Genomic DNA, 25,890 nt, shown 5'->3' with positions numbered 1-25,890 from the left:
TGAATAGCACAAAAAATTTTTCACCACCAGGGTACAACACGCTATACCGCCCTTTCCATTTGTGTTTCTACTTTAATCATTTATTTACTCTAAAATGATACTGAGTTCATCTTTCTTTATCAGGAGAAACTATTTATTAGTCCTCGAGCTGTATTGCAACGGTTTTTCGTACACAATTTCGTGTAGAATCATTGCGGAAACAGGGGGCTCCGATTGCAGTGATGTCCACAGGCACATTGTTTCTTCAGCACATCTCTGGTGGAGTAACCTGCACTGTGGTATTTGCCGGAGTTATATACTGAAAATCTTTGACAATTGCGTAAATTCATAGGAATAGACAATTGAAAATGCAAGGCACAGTAGTGGCCGTGGTTAACCTTAATGTTGATGGTTTGTGTTGTGTGAAATGTTCAGAAATGTTAAATGTTCTTCAAAAACAAATAATAAGGACGTAAACAGTGATGAGAAGAATGAAACTGGCGATGTAAAGAATAGTGACACATCTCAAAATACTAACCAAGGCTCCTCTCTTGACTCTGATTACTCAGAAGAAAATTGGGGATATGATTTGTATCCTGAGAGGAGAGGAAAGTATCGACCCACACTGAGCAGTATTTTACTCCGAGGGGAGGGAACAGAAAACATCGACAAAGTGAAATGCGAACGGAATGTGTATTCGTGTGTGAAGAACAGTAAGTGAAACATGCTAGTACACGTAAGCAAGAGTAATACGTGACACAAGTTTGTGGGTGGTTTTCGTAATATGACATGGATATATCTTATTTAGTACCCTACGTTACAGATGCATTCGATAGAACCCAGCAGATATAAACTTTTGTTTACCACTTTCTTGCAACTGTATGTATTGTGGAGATGTTATGATGCTCAGATGCCCCAAGTACAGTTGTGTAGACAGTTAGTAGGCCTATTAGGTGCGGTCTGTCTTTATGGAGCTAGACTTGTTCATTACGTCGATTTCAGTGTGCACTAAGGATTGTAGAAACAGTAAATTTACTGAACACCTACTGTTTTTATGAAACAGCTAATGCATGAAATTGTTTAATTTTTCTCACCGATAAGAGCACGGATGTCAGAGCTTTGAACAAGTTACAGTAATAGTAACTTAATTAAGATGGATTTGGGCGTTTAATTACTTTCCTTCATGTATAGGCAAGTCTTGAGGTTTTTGCTTAAACACTGTGACACTTTTGAGAGCTTTTATCAACATAACATATTAAACCATGATTAATTATTTTCTGATTTGACTCTCACACACACGGCTCGGGGGAATTTGGAATTACCTTGCTGTAGGCCAAACGTGGTTAAAAAATAAAAATATTGGTTTGTACATGTTGTTTTGAACTCATTTTTAAATACAAGTTGTTTTTGTATTACTAAGCATGCCAGCCTGGCTCTAAAAGTTTGTGATTATTTACATGGTCATCCATTGATCGTCTCACACTGAGGGTCTAGTGCAGCAGGGGATACAACCCGTCGGCTTTGGACAATGACGTCACAAGTCGCCAGATAGCAGTTTACCATTTTCGCTTTTGCTGTTATGTTTCAGTTTCGTTTTTTTTACTGATTGCTTCATAAAGTGGATCTGTTTATTCTATCTCGTGAGATTTTTTTTTAAAAAAGCCAAAAACCACTTATCAGCCACTGAAGGGAGCTACAACACTAAGAAGAATCGCTTCGCGATTGGCGACTTGTGACGTCAATGTCCAAAGCCGACGGGTTGTATCCCCTGCTGCACTAGTCCCCACACTGATATAGATTTTGATATGATGATACAGTGAAAGTAAATAGCTCAAAATATACATACACACAAAATATATAAGTATAGTACTTAATTTTATGAGGCTTGGGTAGGATTTGAAAACAGATCAGTGCTAAGTACATATTCCCTGTCTTTATAGAAATACACACAGAAAGAGAGAGAGAGAGAGAGAGGTGCTCCATGAAATTTAAATAGAAACTGCCCTTGAGCTATTGAGTAGATGTATTGGGAAATTAATTTGTTTATTACATAGATACGAATAAATATTTTAATCTTTTGTAACTGAATGTTTATTATTTTTAACCAAACAACTTTCACCCATTTGTATGAGGCCTGATCTGTCATTCTTTTATCACTTATTCTTTTCATGTGGCCATTGGCTCTTACATAGGTGCAAGATAAATGCAATTTAAGTTTCCAGTTAATTCTCTGTATGTATCTCAGGTGGGCATTTCACTGGGCATAATTATGGTTACTGTATACCACACTTGACCCTTCTGCTTATCTACAAGTCACACATAAAAGTACCAGCTGAGGAGGGTTGGCTACAAATGTTAACAATTTAAAAAAAGTGTGTAAATGCCTCAGCACAGCTGTGGGGATATATATCAAAAATTTGTGAAAGCATAACAGGAGTACTCGACAAATTCTATGGCAGATATTACTAGAGAGTGTCATATGTTTCGTGTAGTGACAGTGACTGTAAAATTTAAGAGTTGTAATTTTTACATAACACCATTTGCGACTAGTAAAAAAAGCTTTATCTGCTATCAGTTTCAACACATCTGGTGAGCATAAGGCAACATTCGAAATATTATTGCAGGCTATATAGTGTCATTACTTTTGTGACATCAACAATAAAAATAAAGTGATAAGAATCCAATTCGATTAACTGTTTCGATAAAGGTAAATTGTATTTATACACTTAGATAATCATACTTCATTACCAGTTTTCATATTTGCTGTTGTTCTGTGGTGAAGTGCACTCTGCATACCGAAGTAGGTATATTAGTGGTTTTTTTCCCTTCCACATTCCATCTGTTGTTGTACTATGAATGGGGAATTTTAGGCGTTACAGAAGCATCCAATTCCACCTGTCTGCTGTGACCCATGATGTCATCAATATGGTGGAAACTGGTAGTTCCAGTCTATACAATATGGTGACAATGACATCACTGTGTACACACACATCCACGAGGATCTCCTCAGCATGGATCTACGGAACGGAAAATCTAATCTAATCTAACACCAACAAATGCAAACAAAATAAAAACTGAACAATAATGTCTCACTCCAAAAATAAAATGAAACTAATGGGACAGCCATGGAAAAGTGGGTGTTTAGGGCTGGTACAAGCTAAATATAAAACAAATAAAAAACACCACACCATCTGAAAAAAATAATATAAAAAAAGTAAATTACATCATTCCACTACACCAACAAAACCACAAGAATTGGATAGTTGCCTTGACCTGTATAGTTCAACCATAACTATTGATATCAGAAAACCAAGACCTGCAATCCCTGAAAAGTGGTATAATACATTTCTCTTGACCTATATAGCTAAACTGCAGCTACTGATACCAAAATACCAACATCTACAACTCCGAGAAGTGGAATGCAAACCCCAATAACCCAAAAACCACATGTTCATTACATGAATTTAAACACGACTGACCTACGGTAAATACACAACAGACAAAGCATCACAATTAGGCCTACTGTAGAATAAAACCAAAACAAAAATTACTTACCAACGAAAGAGAAGCAATGAAAGACTTTTTTCCGCACAATAAAACCAAACTAATCAGACCTAAAAAATAAAAGGCCCTTAGTAACTCACTGAAAATACTTCCACAATCCACGTTATCACACCAACTACCTAAACTCAAAACCATGTTAGCACGATGACAACCAAAACTTAAATGAACCCAATACCAAATGTTAAACACAGCACAACCATCACCAGAGGGCACTATCAAATACAACAACACAAAATCTACAAACATAACCAACTCAAAAACACGCTATAATGACATCACGCACCACACCACCAATACGTCACGGGTCAAAGCAGACAGGTGGAATCAGATACTTCCATTGAACAACATTCAACTGCACGCTGTACAGTGAATTGTGGAGTATAATTGATATAGGTAGCTAATTAGTAATAATTATGTAAGACTTCTCTACTGTAATTATAGCACAATGAATGTAGCTGTGTATAATACAGTTAAGATAGCTTGTTGCTGAGGGTATTACTAACCATAAAGAGAGGGGGGGGGGGGGGGGAAGAAAGATGCAGGCACACAACATAGGTACAAAATTATAAAACTCCTAAGATTAAAAACAATTTGTTAAAGGCTGAAATAAATGTCATGTGATTCCCATCCAGGTGAAAGCATGTCAGCATGATATAATTCCAGAAACTTGTATGTCAGTGTCACTACATTAATTGTTAAATTGTAATTCAGAACATGTTTTCCATTGTGAAAACAGATGACAGAGATTCTGGAAGACCTTCTACACAGTTTACCACTGCCACCTATTAATTGATTAAAAAAAAAATGTTTCTGCCTTCATAACAGTGTGTGTGCATTTGAATTGGCCATTCAAGTGGAAAGACGTCTTTTTAGTTGTCATGCCCATGTAGAATGCAGCATAGTGGCTGCAGCTAAGTTGGTAGCTCACATGGCTGCTTTCACTTCTGGCATGGCCTTTGATACTGTAGATGATGCCAGTGACAGCACTGAAGTAAGTCATAGTGGGAGGATGTATGGGACCACCGGTCACGCCAACGTAGCTGCAACCATTGTGCTACATTCTACATGGGCATGTCAGCTAATAAGCTACTGCACACATGAATGGCCACTGCCATACCAACCAATCGCTGAACATTCCAACCAACATGATGTGCACTTTAATGACTACTTCAAAGTCTGTGCAATCTGGGTTCTTCCCAGCAACGCCAACATTTTCAAACTCTGCAAGTGGGAACCCTCCCTACAAAGTATCCTCATAAAACCCTGGCTTCAGCCTTCACTTATACACTCCTCTACTTGTCTGTCCCCATCTTTGTTTCCAGTCCCTTACTATATACGTCTTCCATCCCACCAACGCACCTATGCAGTCTTTTTCCCTCTTTCTACTTCTCTCCTTGCCCTTCCTCCCTTCCTTCCCCCTATCCTAGCACAGCCTCCTGATGCTGCATGTAGCAGCCCTATCCTGTCCCACGTCCATGCACACCTCCACAGGCAGCATTAGCATCTTCCCCCAGCTCTACTCCACCATTCCTTCCTGCCCCAAGCCTCTTCCTTAAACACCCCCCCCCCCCCCCCCCCAGCTAGCTTGCTGCTCTCATCAGACATTTACAGATGGGCCTCAGTACCTGAAGACAGTGGTCGTATGTGCATTAATTTTTATTATTGTATCAATGTGTGTGTTTTCTACTTCCGAAGGTCTAAAGCTAAAATGTTTGTAGCATTCTTTTTTAATGTGCCTGTTTGTGTCTGAAAGCCTCATTTATGTGGTAAGCCCTTTCCATATAATTGTTATTTCATCCTAAACTTTCCATTGTTTGATGTGTATCTGTCTGGAGTGGTTCTTGGTGGTATGTGCCCGTAAATGTAGGTAAGGGGGAATGCAGATGCCAGACTTTGATTTATTGGAAGAGCCCTAAGAAACAATGATGTGCCCAGTGAGGAGGTTGCCAACAAACCCCTTCTTCACCCAAATCTTTCATATTGTACATCGTTGTAGGACCTTTTTTGTGATAGACCACCAAAGGTACATGGAAAACTTTAAAGAAGAGCTGTGTATTTCACCACATGTTTGTTTTATCAGTGAGAGAGATTTGCATAAATGCGTGACAGATTCAATTGAATATTTTAGAAGTAAGTTTAGTGTCGTGGAGAGATTTTCTTTTTACAAAATTCAGAAGTCCGTGTTCCATGTGAGTCAAGAAACATGTTGTTTCCTCTAATTTATAATTCATGCAATGAGTATGAGAACGAAATTAGACACATTCAAACATATCTTTCTTTCTTCTTATCCTCCTAGAATGGAAGAGAGAGGGAGAAAAACTAACATACAGATTACAAGTGTAGATGTAGAAGGAAATATCTCCATTCTATATATGTAAAGAATTAGAGCAACTGATGGGCACACCAAAGTTTGTTACAATTTTTATACCTCCTAACTGAAATTCATACTGTTTGATAACAATGAAAATACTCAATTATTGATAATATAATATAAACGGATAGATAAAAATGTCTACTCACAAACAGTAGCAGGGGAACACAAACAAACAAAAGGATATAATTTTTTTACAAGCTTTTGGAGCCAGTGGCTCCTCCTAGCAGAAGAGTTGAAGGGCAAAGGCAACTGGTCTGAAAGCTTGTAAAAATTTAAATCATTTTGTGTGTGTGTGTGTGTGTGTGTGTGTGTGTGTGTGTGTGTTCCCTTGCCGCCACTTGGTGAGTAGGTTTTTTTATCTGTCCATTTATATTATGCTGTAAATGGACAGATTCATTTATAGTATACTGTTTGATAAGCTAGATGGCATTTACAAGATGATAAAACTTGGTGTATCCACAGTTACTGTGGAAATGAACAAATGAAAATACAGTCTGGTATGTACCTAAAGATGTGTAAAACAACTCTGTTGTAAAAATACATGCCAACTTTGTTGGAAGTATCCTTCTGGATGTACTGCTGCATAAATATATTAAATATTTAAAATACTGTGCCCTGAGTAAGGACATTGCAACATTGGCTATTTTAGAACTCAACCCTCTAACGCTGCTGATTGCTGCACATTGTGGTCTCATGTGGTACTGAATCACCTGTGCGAGTGACCTCTGTGGTGCAGAGAAGTAATGTGCCTCGTAGTGATGGCGCACTTTGGTTGGCACCATAGTGAGGTTACATTACATTCTCATTGGTCCATCATAACACAGGTCTCATGCTTAAAGGGTTAAATATTTTGTTTGATGACATGGCAGTACACTGAAAATGGTTTAAATTGATAAGACTGTGAGTCGGGGAAAACATAAATAATTAACTGTCATCATAGCTGGATTTCGAGATCACAAGACAAATTGCAGCCATTTAAAGCTAAGATTTACAAACCTAATCAGCTGTAATGCCTCAACTCTTAATAGTATAATCTCCCAATGTACTGTATGTGAATGCCAAACTATCTGAGAGAAATGTGGTATGACTGCAGATGTACCAGAAACATCATAGTCTTCACTGCAAGTATGGGGTAGTCACTGATAATTTAGAGAGAGCAATGCAGGTTTGGTGCACATTCAAAAACTTCACTGTAAATTACTTTAGTTTGCACCTTCTTAAGTATGACCTCTCAGGTTGTATATACTAAATACTTCCTCTCAAACCAGTGAAAGAAATTCCAGTGCACCTGTGGGGGAAGTAAGTTTAGAAATACTGTACATTGTAAGCAGAGAGAACCTGTCCCAGGGACTGAAAATGACACCAAAAAATGATTTAATTTCACTTTTGCAATGAGCAAGAAATCTCAGGAAACGTGATCAGTGCTGTGAGGTTGGCTCAGATGTGTGAATTTAAAGTTGCTGATCAGATGCTTTTAATTTTGCACCCCCTCCGCCCTGTGAATAGGCACATTTTGTCCATGTAATTGGATGCCACGAAAGTCTGCCTTTGGAAATTTCTCATGGGTTATTTTAAAAATCTTACAAAGGTACACTTCTTAATTACTAAACTTTTGCATGAAAAATTTTTCCTTCATTACTATTGAATTACATCTAAATAGTAGTTTCAAATAATGCAGAGCATTTTTTGAGAATTTTCAAATTTTAGGCCGATCGCCAAACGAGGATTTGTGTCCATTGTACGCATGTAAGTTACACTGACATGAAATAAACACACTATTGCCTTGATCAGCTCTCTCCAACAATCAAGAAAAAATCACGATGACTAAAATAGGACTCGATGTGCAATGTCTGATCTGCCTTCAAAAGTCACTTTTCACATCTGTGATAAGAAGAGGTGAGTGGACTGGGAAAATGAACAAATGTGCTCAACAAACAAAAAGAACAATATCCAATACAAAGTCAAAAGCCTGTGATACATCCAGTTAGATGTAAAGGAATTGCAAGGGGACACTGCTTTCACAGTGTATGCCCATGTTGGTAGCCTAGTTGATAGAGAACAAATTTGGAAAGAAACTCAGAGTAAATGAGTGTTAAATAATTGTACTCACTTACAGAGATTAATGTGAAAGTTGGAGCAGGATGAATTCACTCCCAGGTTCTTCAAAATCTGGTTGATTGCATTTCTGATGCGGTAACTTTGAGAACAGTCATTTAATGATTGACGGTCACATGCTAACTGTGCCCACACTTACTCTGCTTCATGAATGAAAAAGTCACCTTGCTCACATACCTAGGTGAAAATATTACCACAATTCCTTTGGCAAAACCCTTTGAGATTGTAAATTTGTCCTTTCTTAGTGATTTGAAGAAGTCAGTGACATTTTTGGAACTGAAGGAATCCTCCAACACACTGTTACGTTGTAAATTCATCAGCTCTAGATGATGGCTGTCTGACACACATTCTGTGTCCATGGTAAATGGATTTGACTATATTTAACATCTCGCTGATCACTCAACATTTTGCCGTACTTTTCTCCTTAGTAGGCACCAACTGTCATTTCAAACATGAACACAGTGAAATATAATTCATGGATAAGAAAACTTTGGCTTACATGGTCTAATTCATCTTATTTGAATGGTATATAATACCGACAAGAAAGATAAAATTTGTATGCTATTGGAAACCATGAGATTTAGGGAAACATTTGTCTTTTCCTTCATTATCTAAGACAGAACCTATACTCACTGTTTCTACACTTAACATCTTTTCTCTTGCTTTGTCATCAAACATGCCTTCCAAAAATGGATTAAACTGTCAGTGGTTGAGTCTTCTTTTACTCTTCTTTCCCTAATAAATTTCATAACTTTTATCAGGTTTTTGTGATAATTTTTGCTCCATTTGTTTATAAAATTTTATTGTTTCTTGAATGAAATCAATATTTGGCATGACATTTGTATTCTTTCATCTTTGGAAAGTTCCCCACAGTACCAGTAATGTTATGTTTTGGCTTGCTGCTTGAGACTGGATCTTTGAAAATAACAAATTAACCACACTGCCCAATCGCCAGCACCTGACAAAAAAGTGTTTGCTTCTCTTTTATCTCTTTATGCCTTTTTTTATTGCAACCTATCACATTGAAATACTGTGACAGCAGCTCACTGCGAGGGAAGTGACCTTTCCCACCTGTAGGTGCTTAACAACAGAACACTGTCAGACTCAGAAGGACAATACCACGGTGTCAGCTGCAACAACCACATTATTGGTTTCATATTTAATTTGTCTTTGTTAAAATGTTTTGCACTAACAATAACAAACAATTATTCAAGAAAAACCATCATTCATTGGTGATACGAAAACACACTGTTGTGGAATTACATTACGAGCAATCTTGATATTGTTGACGACTGCTGGGAGAGCTTGTTAATCCAGATTTAAAATAAATAAATTCGAAGCAGATGCTCTTCACATTCTGTGGACAGAAATGTAAAATGGGGCAGTTCTCAAAATGCAAAAAAGTGGTGTCCTATTACTGCATTACCAGTGAGTCACAGTTGGAATCGGTCAACTGGGTGTAACAATTTGTACAGATATGAAATGCAATGGTCATTTAGGTATAGCCACAGGTAAAGCAGATGACAGAGATTGGTTTATTTGTAGGTTACTAGTAAGGTGGAATCAGTCTACAAAGGAGACTGCTTACAAAACACTTCTACATTCTATCTTAGCATGTTGGTTAAGGGTTTCCAACTGACAGGGGATATTTAACATATTTAGAGAAGGCCAGAATGAATGATGGCATGTTTGTTTAACCCAAGTGAGATTGTCTCAGAAATTCTGAAAACCTGAACTTGCAGACACAGTATGCGCCAAGTATCCCATGACATGATAGCCCACATATAAGGTTTCAAGAACTATTATGAAGTGAATAATTTAGAAAAAATCTGTAGCCCCCTATATACTGCTCTCATAGGGACTGTGAAGAAAGGATTAGACTAATTACAGGGCACACACAAGCATTGAGGCAGTCTTATTCCTGTGTGCCATATGCAACTAGAATGGGAAGAGATGCTGATGAGTTACAATTATAAGTCCACTCTGCCATGCACTTTAGTGATTTGGAGAGTCTCTGTGTATATGTAGACAGGGTGATCTAACAATATGTGGACCAGTAAATAAATGCCTGTGGCTGGCCGAAGACTGTATGTGGCCCATATTTTTCCACCCCTGGTTTAGATGTTTCACTCAGACAAATAAATGATGGGATGATTGAGTGAACAAAGCCATGGCCACTTCCTTCCCTCTCCACCTATGTCCAGCTGAGCTATTGCTCAGCACTGTGTCAAAGATACTGTAAACTCTAATATCCCTTGCCTCTTTATTGTGAAAGACATACCATCACACTATCAACCAATATCACTTTCGCCACCTTTTTCAAAAATATATGAAAAGGTTGTGTTCATGTGTCTTCTTAAGCATCTGACTGCAAATAATATATTGTCCAAGTCAAAGGTTGGGTTCCTTTAATGGTTCTGATATAGAGAAGGCTATTTATCCTTACACTGAAAATGTACTTAATTCGTTAGGTAACACATTAGAGGCTATTGGCATTTTCTGTGGTCTGTCAAAAGCCTTTGACTGTGTAGAGCACAGCATTTTTGGAAGTAAATTAGAATGTTATGGCGTCACTGGCAATGCTGCAGAATGGTTCCAGTCATATCTAACTAACAGGAAACAAATGATGTCATAGTGAAATGTCTGTGGGGAAAGGAATCAGTTTTCATCTGATTGGGAATTAATTACATGTTGTGTTCCTTAGTATTCCGTCTTGGGTCCATTGCTTTTTCTTGTATACTTTAACGACCTCCTGTATGTTACATTGCCAAATTTTAAGTTTCTTTTGTTTGCAGATGATACAAACATTGCAATAAATAGCAAGTCTAGTACAGCTTTAGAAATTGCTGCTGATTAAATTTTCACGGACATTAATAAATGGTTTAAAACTAATTCCCTGTCGCTAAACTTTGAAGATACCTTTTGAAAGGACACACTATATTCAGTTCAGAATCTGTAAGAGATTTCCTTCTAGCATGTGTATGATATACGAAGATATGCAGTTAGAAGATATTGACAGTGTTAAATTTCTGGGATGACAGTTCAACAATAAATTCATTTGGGAAGGGCATACCACAGAATTGCTGAAATGTGTAAACAAGTCTATATTTGCACTATGAATGATGTCAGATGTAGGAGATACAAATATAAAAAACTTGCATACTTTGCTTACTTTCATTCTATTATGTCAATTGGGATCATGTTGTGGGGTAACTTGTCAAACCGAGCTAAAGTTTTTAGAGTGCAAAAGGGTGCAACAAGAGTCTTGTGTGGCCTAAATTCAGGAACATCACATAGACACTTGTTCAAAGAACTGGCAGTCTAACCACTGCTTCACAGTCTATTTATTCCTTAAAGTAATTCGTTGCAAATAGTATGTCTCTATTTTCAAACTGTAGCTCAATACATAGTATCTATACTAATATTGTTACATTCCATCCAGAAATAAGAACAGTCCACATAAAGACTTAAAATCACTTACCTTTGTCCGAAAAGGGGTCCAGTACTCTGGAACATTCATTTTCAATAAATTGCCAGCTGTCTTAAAAACTTCTGTTGCAGAATTCTACAGTGCCTCACTCTCCTCTCTCCCATGGATTTCTTCTGTGGGCCAGGCTGAAAACAGGCATGGGCTGTATATGGCCCACAGGCTGCCAAGTGCCCGCATGTGCTCTAAAATAATTGGTAGGCCGTTTATGTAGGTTAAGAACGAGAGGACCCAGTACCCGACTGTAATGGCACCCCACATGTTGTCTTCTTCCATTCTGAGGTTAGTTTCAGACCTGTAACGCTCTGTTCTAAGACCCCTCTGCTTTCTATTACGAAGGTAACACACCATTTATGCACAACACTTTAGTTTGTTCCAAAAGAATTTTGTGCTCCACACAATCAAAAACTTTGACAAGGCACAGACTATACCAACATGATAATTTCTCTTTTTTAGCTCTGCCAGGACTTCATTTGCAAGGCCTTATATTCCCTTCTTGATGGAGAAACTATTACGGAAACCAAACTGAAAGTCTGTTAACAAGCTCTGCTCAGGTAAATGAGTTGGTATTGTAGGCTACTTTCCCAAAGACTGAAAGGAGTGATATGGGGTTGTAATTAGAGGTGATTTGCTTATCTCCAGTTTTAGATATACATGACAGTGTAACAAAAGCTCCTCCTGGCAAATTAAAACTGTTTGTTGGTGACAGGACATTGCCTTTCTGCAGGCAAATGCTCTACCATCTGAGCTACCCAAGCAGGACTCACAACACGTCCATGCAGCTTTACTTCTGCCTCATCTCCTATTTTCCAAACTTCACAGAAGTTCTCCTGTGGAACTCACAGGACTAGCACTCCTGAAAAAAAGGATATTGCAGAGACATGACTTAGCCACCACTGGGGCCCCAAGTTCGAGTCTCAGTCCAGCATACAGCTTCAAACTATCAGGAAGTTTTGTATCAGCATACACTCTGCTGCAGAGTGAAAATTTCAAGTGACAGTGTATTTAACTTGGAGCAAATATGACCCAGGTTATAGATCGACTACAGAGAGAGCTTAAGGGAAGTTCCATAAACATAAAGACTTCAGGAACTCACAAGGGAAGGAAGAGACATGAGATTGCTGGGATACCACTGGCCTTGGAATATCACTTAATTGTGAGATCAGACATGTAAACCTTTCCATAACAGGATCATCATTAATCTTGCTATGTGTATTATGGTGCTGACCACTTTAGACTGTGCTGCTACACAACTACATTCATATCGTTTAGTCTGTAGTAGTTACCTAATGCCCATATGGAATACTTAGAAATTAATGTAACTGCTTTGCATTCTTCAATGGTGCGTTAGCCTCTGACATCAAATTCTGCCATAGCAAATCAAACACTAACCAGTTCACTGTGGAGAGAATGGAACATTATTTGCTACCAAGTACTGAATGTTCTGCACAAAGCAAATAAGTCGACTTCTTCAATTGAAATCAAAGTTATCTTTAAGGAGATGTTTTCATGGTGATTTAGTTACAACATGCTTATTGGTTAATGTAGTTACATCCATTCAGTTTTTGCACAACCATCTTTTGTAAGGTTATTTAGACCTAGTGTAAACAACTCCATACAGTGAGATCAGAATTTATATTTTGTGATGACAGTATGTCTACCTTCGAAATCAGCCTTAACAATGCATCCTTCTCACTGCCCCACACCTTAACACCAACTCAAATTACAAATAGTGCACTGCTCAATCCTTTCATTATTTGCCTCCAAAGAGTAATTGTATCAAATCCAGCAATGGAAAATCCAGGATGGAATGTAACAATACCAGAGAATGAAAGTTGCTACCCACCATTTAGCGGAGATGCTGAGTCGCGATAGGCACAATAAAAAGATTCACACACTCATAGCTTTCGGCCATTAAGGCCTTTGCCAGCAGTAGACACACATACATACACGCACTCATGCAAATGCAAGTTGCGTTTGCGTGAGTCGATTAATTTGGCATATCGTAGAAACAGTGACAGCAATAAAGCTGGAGATCTAAATGACAGCAGGAGATAGCAGTTCCAGTAGTGTGTGGAGCATTTCCGTAAAGCCACTTCACCATTACCACAAATTTCAACTGTTCAAAAACAGCAGACAACTCTTGGACGATGTTCACGGTATGTACCAACATGTAGTCACCAGATAAAAAGGGATTAATTGTTTTATTTTTCACTTACACATTCAAATATAAGTATTGGGGCAGAGATATCGAAACACAAGCATTTACAAGAAAATTGCTAACCCTTACAAGCGCGTAATCTTCACTAAAACTACGAAAGTATACAAAAAAAGTTTCTGAACAAATCTAAGCAATCCATCATTTCTGTACAAACATGTGATCCTTCCTATGGAGGAACATTTCTTTGGCAAAACAAAGATAATCCTACTTAGAAAGTGAATGGATATCATTTAGTTCCAATATGATGGACATAGAGGAATTACGGGCTAAGCTTAAAGTGGTTGTAAATTGTGCTCTGGACAAGTGCATGCTGAGTAAATGTTTAAGGACAGGAAACACTCACTGTGGTTTAGTAACACAATTTAGAAAATGCTGAGGAACCCAGAGAATGTTGAACTGTCGGTTAAAAAAAGAACACAAATGATGATAGGCAAAAGTTAGCAGAAATTCGTGCATATGTAAAAAGATCAATACAAAACCATACAACTTCCACCATCATAACTTTTTGAAGGATCTTGCTTCGACCCAAGAAAATTCTGATCTTACACGCAATCATTAATCAAATTGAAGGCTTCTAACCAGTCACTCATTGAGCAGTCTGGTGTGGAAGTAGAAGATTACAAAAGGAAACCTTAAGTTTTAAATTTCACATTTAAAAAATCATTTACATAGGAGGATGCTATGAACATACTGTTGTTTGACTGTCACGCACACTCCCATATGGAGGACATAGTAATAGGCATCCTTGGCACAGAGAAGCATCTGAAAGATTTGGAATCACAGTTTGGTTTTACATCGTACGCAATGACATTGCCTCCTTACTTAGTTTGCATTTATCATGAATCTTTCGCCCAGTGCAGAGTCCCAAGTGACTAGAAAAAAGAGCAGATAACTCCTATATGCAAGAAGAGTGAAAGAACAGACCCACAAAATTACAGGCCAATATCCTTGCCATCAGTTTGCTGCAGAATTCTTGACTATACTCTTGAGTTTTAATATAATAAATTTTCTTGGATTGAGAAACGTCTTTCCACAAATAAGAATGGATTTAGAAAGAATCACACATGAGAAATTTAACTTGCGTTTTCCTCATGATATCCTGTGACTGTGGATGGAAGGCAATAGCCAATTTCAATACTTTTAGGTTTCTGGAAATTGTTTGACACAGTGTTGCAGTGCAGGCGTTTTACAAAGGTCCAAGCATATGGACTACATTCACAGATGTGAGAGTGGATTGGAGACTTCTTAAGTTATAGAACTCAAGTTCGACGGGGATTAGGGTATTGTCAGGAGCTTGCTAGGAGTGTAACAGGACCACTCTTATTTTCTCTATGTATAAATAACCTGACAGACACATTAAGCAACAAGCTGTGGCTATTTGCAGGTGATGCTGTGGTGTACAGGAAAGTGTTGTATTGACTGACTGTAGGAGGATAAAAGATGATGTAGACAGAATTTCTAGTTGATGTGGTGGAAAAATGGAAGTTAATGCAGATGAGCAGGAAATAAAATCCTGTAGTATTTGAATACAGCATTAGTAGTGTACTCCTTGACACAGTTACGTCAATTAAGTATCTAGGCATAATATTGCAAAGCAATACAAAATGGAACAAGCACATAATGCTGCTAATAGGGAGGGCAAATGGCCGACTTAGGTTTATTTGGAGAATTCTGAGAAAGTATAACTGATCTATAAAGTAGACCCCTTATAGTACTCTAGTGCACCCCATTCTTGAGTACTGCTCAAGTATCTGGGATGCCCACCATGTCGGATTACAGCAAGACGTCAAGGCAATACAGAGGTGTGCTGCTAGTTTTGTTACCAGCAGGTTCGATCAACAAGCAAGTATTACGGAGATGCTTTGTGAAATCAGATGGTAATCTTGGAGGGAAGACAATATTCTTTTCACAAAGCACTATAGAGAACATTACGGACTCTGCATTTGAAGCTGACTTTAGAATAATTCTACTTTCACTAATGTACCTTTCATGTATAGACCACAGTTATCAGAATACGACCACAATTATCAGATAAGACCGAGCGAGGTGGCGCAGTGGTTAGACACTGGACTCGCATTCGGGAGGACGATGGTTCAATCCCGCGTCCGGCCATCCTGATTTAGGTTTTCCGTGATTTCCCTAAATCGCTCCAGGCAAATGCCGGGATGGTTCCTTTCAAAGGGCATGGCCGACTTCCTTACCCGTCCTTCCCTAATCCGATGAGACCGATGACCTCGCTGTCTGGTCTCCTTCCCCGAAGCAACCAACCAACCAACCAACCAACCAATCAGATAAGAGAAATTAGGGCTCATACACAGGCAGGCAGATAGTCATTTTTCCCGCACTCTATTTGCGAGTGGAACAGGAAAGGAAATGACTAGTAGTGGTAAAAAGTACCCTCTGCTGTGCACCATATTGTGGCTTGCAGAGTATGTATGTAGATGCTGGTGAATAAGAATGAATGGCTGCAGGCAAAACTGTGTACAATTGTAAAACCTACTATTTTGCATCTGCCTTTACGTTGTAACAACAATCTGTAACTGACTTTCTAACACTTAAATTGGCTCTCATTACTTACGTAGCTTAAGGAAAAATGCTTCTTTATTCTCCTCAAAAACATTCTTTAACTGCTGGTACTCATTTCTGTTCGGATTACCTTTCTGTCTGTCTTATCAACTCTGTCTTGCTTTTTGATAATTTCTCTTTCACTTCTCTATTCCACCCTGGCCACGATCACTGCTTATACTCTTTCTCTAGTCTCAACTGGAGTACTAGCTATATTCTATGCAGTGATTTACTATTACCAATCTGTGCAGTAGCAAGAAACTGATTCCTTTTTGCCTCATGCTATTATTAGTGTTGGGCACTCCGTGAGAAGCAGTGCTAACCTTGTAGTCTTGCATCAGCAGGCATATTCCTACTAGTCTTGCATCAGCAGGCATATTCCTACTTTTCTTTCTGTGAAAAAAGGTATCATGGTTTCTTTTTCTTTAGGGAAGATTTTATTTATGTTATGAAAATGTTTCAATTGACTGCTTGAAGGTCATATTTTGATTTATTGACTTCATGTGTAGCATTACATTGTATAAGTATAAATAGCAATACTTTTCTGTTTTCAGGTCCTCTTGTGAAGCTCATGCTTGGAGCACTAAAGAGTTCTGGATGGTAAGGCAAATGCAACCATTTATAATAAGGCTATTTGGCCAGTTATTTGCCATATTCTGTTTGTATCACATGCTGTTCACATCCTGCGATGATATTTCATTCTTGTTCGTAGATTGTAAATACCATGTCTCATGACTTCAAGCCAGTTTTCATACTTATAGTGTTGGGATCTCACATGTTCTTAAGCCACACCCCTCTGTTGTAAGTCTGCTTCCTAAACAATGTAGGTTTTATTGAACACCAATTAAATACAAATGAATCCTAGAAAATGGCAGACCATGACTCTTCTTGAACTAAAAGAAACAAAGACATCTAGAGGATGATACCGCTTGGCAGTTAAAGTCCTCTAGATATTTACTGAATAACTCAAACGTTAGTGCTTGAGACCATTGTAACTTTGTTAGGCTGGAAAGCGCACTGATATGAACCATACTCTCAGTGCATGCATACGCCATTGGTGCATTCACAGTAAGCACACTATGCAGTCGAATGGATAACGGAGACAACACTGTATCAGGAAAATTGATGCAATCATGTGCAATGTCAATGGCTGGGAATTACAAGGTTATCATAAATAAGTCCACTGGAGAGCATGTAGTACACATCAAGAGGCCGAGACAGTTCATGGCTATCATTAAATCTGCCGCTGATGTTTGCCGACGTGACCTGGCACCAGTAGATGTATCACTCCTTGTCACACCCATTGACCTAACCGAATGCGTGGGTAATTATACTGATTGATCCGCCAATGTGTCCGATGGGATTACAAGAGCATTTACTCCCGCTCCCCTCCTGTTACCTGTCCATCTCCTCCAATTCATTAAGGCTAATTTTGGGAAAATGGTCAGCGTATATCTTGTGACACATTACTGATTGGTCAGGCTAAATCCAGTATTCTTTCCTTAATTATAGGAAACTGATTTTGAAGTTAATTAATCTTTGATAATGAAAGTACATATTTAATTTTTTGTCGAATCTCAGAATAAATGCTTTTATTTTCAGCCCAGTTGACATCAGACGGCACATATCCTGTGAAGTATGTGACATTTCCGTTACAGGTGGCTATGATCCAGAACTAAACCAGGTAAATGATTTTGGTAACCATGCAACAATTTTGAACCTATTCTACTTACGATTATTCTTTTCTCCTGTCTTGCTTTCACATAATCAGCTACCAGTAGCATCCAAGTAGCAGTTTAAGTGACTTGTACTCATAATTATGCAAAAACATGTTATTAATCTTGCTGTCTTTAAATAAATTGGAACCCCTTGACAGATTAAAACTGCATGCCAGACTGGGACTTGGGCCCGGAACCTTTTCCTTTTGTGGGCAAGTACTCTACCAACTGAACTACAGAAGCATGCCTCACAACTCGACCTTGCAGCTCGACATCCGCCACTCTGTCATCTCCTAAATGAATTCTTCTCTTTGTTAAATGTTATTCCAAGACAGTGTCTCAAATTTTGCTTTTTTGGATGCATTATTTTTCACTGGCATCAAAACGGGATGAAATTGTGGGAGTTGTGTGATTGCTTTCACCACCACATATACAGGGTGGTCCATTGATAGTGACTGGGCCAAATATCTCACGAAATAAGCATCAAACAAAAAAACTACAAAGAACGAAACTCATCTAGCTTTAAGGGGGAAACCAGATGGCGCTATGGTTGGCCCGCTAGGTGGCGCTGCTATAGGTCAAACGGATATCAACCGTGTTTTTAAAAATAGAAACCCCCCCTTTTTTTATTACATATTCGTGTAGTACATAAAGAAATATAAATGTTTTAGTTGGACCACTTTTTTTGCTTTGTGATAGATGGCACTGTAATAGTCACAAACGTATAAGTATGCGGTATCACTTAACATTCCGCCCGTGCAGATGGTATTTGCTTCATGATACATTACCTTTGTTAAAATCGACCATTTACCAATTACGGAAAAGTTCAACATCGTGTTGATGTATGGCTATTGTGATCAAAATGCCCAATGGGCATGTGCTATGTATGCTGCTCGCTATCCTGGACGACATCATCCAAGTGTCCGGACTGTTCGTCAGATAGTTACGTTATTTAAGGGAACAGGAAGTGTTCAGCCACATGTGAAACATCAACCACGACCTGCAACAAATGACGATGCCCTAGTAGGTGTTTTAGCTGCTGTCGCGGCTAACCTGCACATCAGCAGCAGACAAACTGTGCGAGAATCTGGAATCTCAAAAACATCGGTGTTGAGAATGCTACATCAACATCGATTACACCTGCACCAGGAATTGCATGGTGACGACTTTGAACATCGTGTGCAGTTCTGCCACTAGGCACAAGAGAAATTACTGGACGATGACAGATTTTTTGCATGCGTTCTATTTAGTGACGAAGCGTCATTCACCAACAGCGGCAACGTAAACCGGCATAATATGCACTATTGGGCAACGAAAAATCTGCTATGGCTGCAAGAAGTGGAACATCAGCGACCTTGGCGGGTTAATGTATGGTGCAGCATTATGGGAGGAAGTATAATTGGTCCCCACTTTATCGATGGCAATTTAAATGGTGCAATGTATGCTGATTTCCTACATAATGTTCTACCGATGTTGCTACAAGATGTTTCACTGATTGACAGAATGGCTATGTACTTCCTACACGATGGATGTCCGGCACATAGGTCGCATGCAGTTGAAGCGGTATTGAATAGCATATTTCATGACAGGTGGATTGCTCGTTGAAGCATCATACCATGGCCCGCACGTTCAGCGGATCTGACGTCCCCGGATTTCTTTCTGTGGGGAAAGTTGAAGGATATTTGCTATCGTGATCCACCAACAATGCCTGACAACTTTCGTCAGCGTATTGTCAGTGCATGTGCGAACATTACGGAAAGCGAACTACTCGCTGTTGAGAGAAATGTCGTTACATGTATTGCCAAATGCATTGAGGTTGATGGACATCATTTTGAGCATTATTGCATTAATGTGGTATTTACAGGTAATCATGCTGTAACAGCATGCGTTCTCAGAAATGATAAGTTCACAAATGTACATGTATAACATTGGAACAACTGAAATAAAATGTTCAAACGTACCTACGTTTTGTATTTTAATTTAAAAAACCTACCTGTTACCAACTGTTCATCTAAAATTGTGAGCCATATGTTTGTGACTATTACAGCGCCATCTATCACAAAGCATAAAAGTGGTCCAACTAAAACAGTCATATTTCTTTACGTACTACATGAATATGTAATAAAAAATGGGGATTCCTATTTCAAAAAACACAGTTGATATCCATTTGACCTATGGCAGCGCCATCTAGCGGGCCAACCACAGCGCCATTTGGTTTCCCCTTTCAAGCTAGAAAAGTTTTGTTGTTGTAGTTTTTTAGTTTGTTCATTTGACATTTATTTCGTGAGATATTTGGCCCAGTCATCATCAATGGACCACCCTGTATATCACATTGTGGAAATTTTGCTTTTGTACAAGAAGGTTGATATAACATGAAATCCAACTCTAAAAGATTTTTCTGGTGGTATGAATGAAGGCATGTGAGAAGATCCTCACAAAAGTTAGTTAATTTGCGGTCTTCTGTGAGCAGATAATTCAGTCATTGATAATATGGTTTACAGCACTGTTCGTTTTTCATTCAGAGCTGGTTGCTTTAGTTTAATTCTAAACTTTTCAGAGTTCACATTTCTCATTTGCAAATTCAAGTAGTGGTGCATAATGGGTGGTATGATGTTCCAACTTCACCACTCTTTTTATCCTGTTATGTAAGAGGAACTTGTTATATTCTTTAAGACATAATTGTAATGCTTCAACAGTTCTATTCCCTGCACATCTTTTTGCCATTTGCCTCATAGGTGCATGGCTCTGTGCATATGGGAAAAGTGGGAACTGATGGTATCTTTATTTCAGATTTTACCACCACTGTTTCCACTTTCCTTGGTGGCAGCTCTAGAAGAAGGTAACACTTTCCTCATAATTTCCTACTGCTTTCATTATGCAGAGTGAATCTTACTCCAGGGGCTCATCATTACCTCTCTACCCTCCTATACAATGATAAAAAGATGTGATCATGCTTAGACTGTGGATTGGAGTGTAACACTTAAATTTCTCTCTGAAGATAGCTTCATACAACTTGAAGAATTGCCTTTTTTATGATAAACAATTACTCATTTCCCTGTCCCCGATTGGGTATTGTGCTGACAGTAAGGCAAATGATGTATCTTGAAACCTGTCTTTGAACAATCTATTTTTAAAACCTTTCCAAATACACTAGGAATAAATGCAAAATGTGCTCAGAAGATGGTTACACGAGAGCTGTAGAGTTGCTCTCTCTTTATCTCGTATTTATGGTCATACTATGCATTTTAAGGTGAAGGACTTGATTGCTAACAGTTCAAAGCCTCCCTTTTTTTTTATTCATACCACACATTTTAACAGTATGCCTGTATTTATCTGTTTTCATTTTCAAGCATTTTGCATGCTGTTGATGTTAAGTTTGTACAAATTGTCTAATACATAATGATACGTGTAATAATAAAGAAAATGGTTAAATCATGTAGAGCTGAATACATACAATGAGCATAAGTTAAAATTTTAGATCTTCCTTAACAAAATAAAAAATTTCCTGTCTGGTATAGAAAGCATCCTTTTTAAGCCAGTTTTATGGGACATTTCTGAAGCTTTTGCATGAGGTAGTATGTGCTTCTGGCAGCAGTGCATTGAATAGTTTTACTCCAAGATATGTATAGCTATTGTGACCCTTGGTTAATCTTGTAAAGGATTGGTCAGTATTTTCTTTGTCACGTGTGATAATGAAATATTGTCTTAATATTTATTTTTCTTGGTTTTCCTTTGTGTAAACTAGGCATGTAAGTATGAATAATGATGGGACTGTCATGACACCTAGTTTCTTGAAAAGCAACCTACAAGGTACAGTGTTTTTGAAAATACCCGCTACACATGTGATAGCCTTTTTCTGCCACAAAACTCTTTCTACCCCAGTGGAGCTGCCCCAAAGCAGTAAGCAGTGTGTTATGTGGTTGTGAAAAAATGCATAATAAGAGCTGAGCATCACGTTTTCACTTACAGATTCTCTAAGTTTATGAAACAGGTATATGAGCCTTTGATAATTTAGTGCGTATAGAGTCTGTGTGGAGGTTCCAACCTAATTTGGTATCCGGGAGTACACCAAGAAGTGTAACTGGTGTACAACCATTGTTGGTATTGCATAAACTAAAAACTACATTTTTGGTTTTATTTTTGTTTACAATTAATTTATTGTCTTTACTAGAAATTCTTAGATTGGATTTGCTTTGTTTCTTTAGATCCTCTGTCGTTTCCAGTTGCAATGAAAATGGTATCATCATCATCATCATCATACAGAACAGTTTACATGGCATTATACTAGGTAGGGCATTAATACAGATTATAAGGGTCCCATTACAGAACCTTGAGGCACGCCTCTTGGAACATCTAGGAATCCAGAGCTCATACCATTAAAGTGTACCGTCCGCTTCCTATTGTCAAGATATTATTCTATAAGGGTAAGTTCTGTATCTTGAATGCCAGAGCACCTCAGTTTATCTGTTAGAATCTGATGACTCACAGTCAGATGTTTGCTTATGTCAATCAGTAGCGCATTGTCGGATGATTTTGCTTCAAAGACACGAGTATTGTTGAAGCAACATTTTAAACAGCTTTCAGTGTAGAAGAATTTTCACTGAAGTCATACTGTGTTTGTAAGTGTACCATTGCAGGTGAAATGTTTGTAAATTTGTTGGTACATACAGTGTTCTACTATCTTCGAAAGTATTGGTACAAGAAAAATGAGACAGTAGTTATCAAAATATTTCTTGTCTCCTTTTTTACGTATACAGATAACTACCGTTATCTTTAAACAAGCTGGAAAAGAACAGCCCATATAAACACATTTTATTAGTACACAGAGTGGTTGTAATATAATGTCCGCTATCTTTTTTAATAACAAAATATGACCGCCCATACAAGTCTTCTGATTTTGCCAGAGCTACTTCAATTCCAGGGACAGCAATTTGTACCCAGTTGACTGAGGATGTTGCAGGTTTGTCATAAGATATGAATAACTTTGTCTTTTGTAAATGGTTATTAGTGCCTGATTCATAGTAGTTGTTGTGTTGAGCTGAGTGTCTGTTGTTGCCGGAATCAATAAAGATTTTATTCATTTCATCGGATGTGATATTGGTATTATCACAAAAGGTTCTCTTGGTATTGCCCAGTTCTTCGATAATTCTCCAGGCAGCATTGAATTTATTTGTTTTGTGGTTGCTGAATATAGTTATCATTTGTTTCTGTTTTATAATTTCTGATCTATACCTATTCTTTAGTTGAAGACACTGAAGTCTATCTTTTTCACTGGTCATTGATATGTTATAGAGACTGATGACCTGCGTTCTTTATTTTTTGAGGCCAGGTATGAAGCATCAATGTAAACTTCTATGATTACTTGTGTTTGGTAACCTCTGGTCCCCTTTAGGACAGCACTTATTGAACATATTGAAACAAGATTGACAAAGCTGTCAAAAGGTTCATCAACATTTGTGAATGAGACAGGAAGTTGGACCATTACATCATACACAGTTGTGACTTGAAAGTGTGGATATTAGTGTCATTAACAAGTCTAACATACCTGAGTTGTTCACATTGTGGGATTTTTGTCAACAATTTTAACCAAATCCCTTCGTGATATGATGGGCACATGGTACAAAAAGCCCAGTTTCACACATATTTATTTCTACGTTTGTTGGCTTGTTATTTGTGTGCAAAACATATTGTGAAATCCGAGGACATTTAGCAAGTGTTGCTTTGTGGTTGTAACCCTAACGCTAGTGTTAATATCCCCAAAGATTACAATGTTATGTTGACTGTATTTTTACAAATGATGTTGCAAATATCCTAGAGCCAGTTGTTTGTTTCTTTGGAGCAGTCTCCAATCTAACAAAGGTACCATATCAAAGGATAATTTAGGAAATGAGAACTGTGTTATGTACTTTGGTACCTTAAAACTATTCCTATATAGAAAAATCTGATGACATTTATTAACTGAGCATGAAAATATTTACAAATTTACTGGATACAATTTAGGTGCATAGCATTTAGCAGAACAATGATAGTTTATTATAATACAGTATACATAATAAGTTTCTATGATGTTTTTGTCTTATGTTAATGTACACTTCAAATTGTTCCACATCCCTGAAGGTCTCCTTTTTGGTGGAATGAATGCTGATATTTATTTATGTAACAGGGAAAAATTGAGAGTACATGAATTTTATTTCAGATTGTTGTCTGCCAAAATGTTGCACTCAAAGAAGGGATCGTTCAAGGCATATTGGCACATGAAATGATACACATGTTTGACTACTGCCGCAACAAACTCGACTTTAAAAACTTGGACCACCTTGCTTGTACGGAAGTGAGAGCAGCAAATCTTACACATTGCAGCTTTATGAGTGCATTCTATCAGGGCGATGCCTCACCTTTTAATATTAAGGAGCGGCATCAGGTTTGTATTTTCAGTCTTCGATTAGTTACTAACTTGTATGTGTTGTTACAACAGTTGAGTGACAAACCTTTTCCCAGAGACTGCTATTCTGCCCTGTTCAAACTCACTCAGTTGCTGATATAGTGGTACATATGTCAGTTGCTTTCAAGCTTCGTACTCACTTTAATGCTCTTCTGCGATAGTTTAGTGTAACCCTGACCACTCTGGTGATGAGACTGGTAGTGCTACGCCTGTCTTTCCAATCTTAATCCATTATGGCTGGAAAACTTTACTAGACATGTTCTAAATCTGGATTCACTTGTCATTCTTTTAGGTGTTGCTGTTTTCATGTATGTTACTGTACATCTAGTGGTAGCCTGAGTTACTTCTACAAATGTAGTGCATTGCGGAAGTCACTTATAGCGTTCAAAGCAACAGTCGGCACAAAGATTGTGCCAGAGATCTTTTTGGCATATTGACATCATTGGCAGTGAAAGCAAATATATCTGAAGTTACTGTAATGTAAATTTGAGCTTTTACTACTGCTTTTATGAGTGTTATCAAAATGAAACCACTGGGACATTATGTAATTGTGGTACAAACTTATTAAATTGTAGGCCCATTGTTTGCTTGTTATTTGGTACTATTATTGAGTCCATGGAAGTTTTGAAATGTGGGACTTTGTCTAGGAAAAATGTGAATTTGCTTTCAAATATATTACACAAAATTATGTGTGTGCGTGTGTGTGTGTGTGTGGGGGGGGGGGGGGGGGGGTTGAAAACTTAAAACAATGGAAAATCCAGGATGGAATGTAACAATATTATGAGAAGGAAAATTGCTACTCACCGTATAGCGAAGATGCTGAGTCAGATAGGCATAGCAAAAAGACTGAAACAATTGATTGTTTACTTCTTGCCAGTTTATTCTCACGTATGTTGCTTACGAAGGTAATAAGTTAATTTTAAAATAATGTATTTGTTCATATTGGTGGGACTCAGATTTAAGATTTAGGAAAACAGAGTACATTGTTCATGTGCGAGATTCTTTATTGCCTTTTTTCAGTATAAATTGATTTTAATATAACAAATCTTATTACAGGAATGTGTGAAGAGAAAGGCTGCACATTCAATTATTGCTGTGCGTAATGTGACAATGGAAGAGGCTCGTGCAGCTGTGAATCGTGTTTTCCCAAAGTGCTACGCTGATCTCGAGCCAGTAGGGCGTCGTATCCGACGTAATTCATACGATATGCATCGTGCCTATATGGAAGGGCCTATGTATGGGTATGAACTGTAGTACTATGTGCTGGGTAGAGCTCTATCATGTGACCGTCATATTATCTCCACATTCTTTGAAGGGAACAACTGCAGTAGTGACTGAATTGCTGGAAAGCAGTTAACTGTATACATTTTTTGTAAATATTTCCTTAAAAATAAAGCAATAAAAATATCCAACTTTCTTTATTTT

General features: G+C 38.0%; 1 protein-coding gene across 1 annotated transcript; it reads left to right on the top strand.

The window, feature by feature from the left end:
* The first annotated feature begins 311 nt into the window (after positions 1–311).
* LOC124780604 (mitochondrial inner membrane protease ATP23 homolog) lies at positions 312–25,877 on the top strand. The gene is made up of 5 exons (XM_047253793.1): positions 312–692; positions 16,860–16,905; positions 17,908–17,989; positions 24,220–24,444; positions 25,522–25,877. The coding sequence occupies exons 1-5, from the start codon at positions 407–409 to the stop codon at positions 25,717–25,719; spliced, it is 837 nt and encodes a 278-aa protein (XP_047109749.1). The 5' UTR covers positions 312–406; the 3' UTR covers positions 25,720–25,877.
* Positions 25,878–25,890: the final 13 nt, after the last annotated feature.

Source organism: Schistocerca piceifrons, chromosome 1 (genome assembly GCF_021461385.2).
Source record: "Schistocerca piceifrons isolate TAMUIC-IGC-003096 chromosome 1, iqSchPice1.1, whole genome shotgun sequence".
Classification (NCBI taxonomy): domain Eukaryota; kingdom Metazoa; phylum Arthropoda; class Insecta; order Orthoptera; family Acrididae; genus Schistocerca; species Schistocerca piceifrons.
This window is presented reverse-complemented; position numbering and strand designations above follow the sequence as displayed.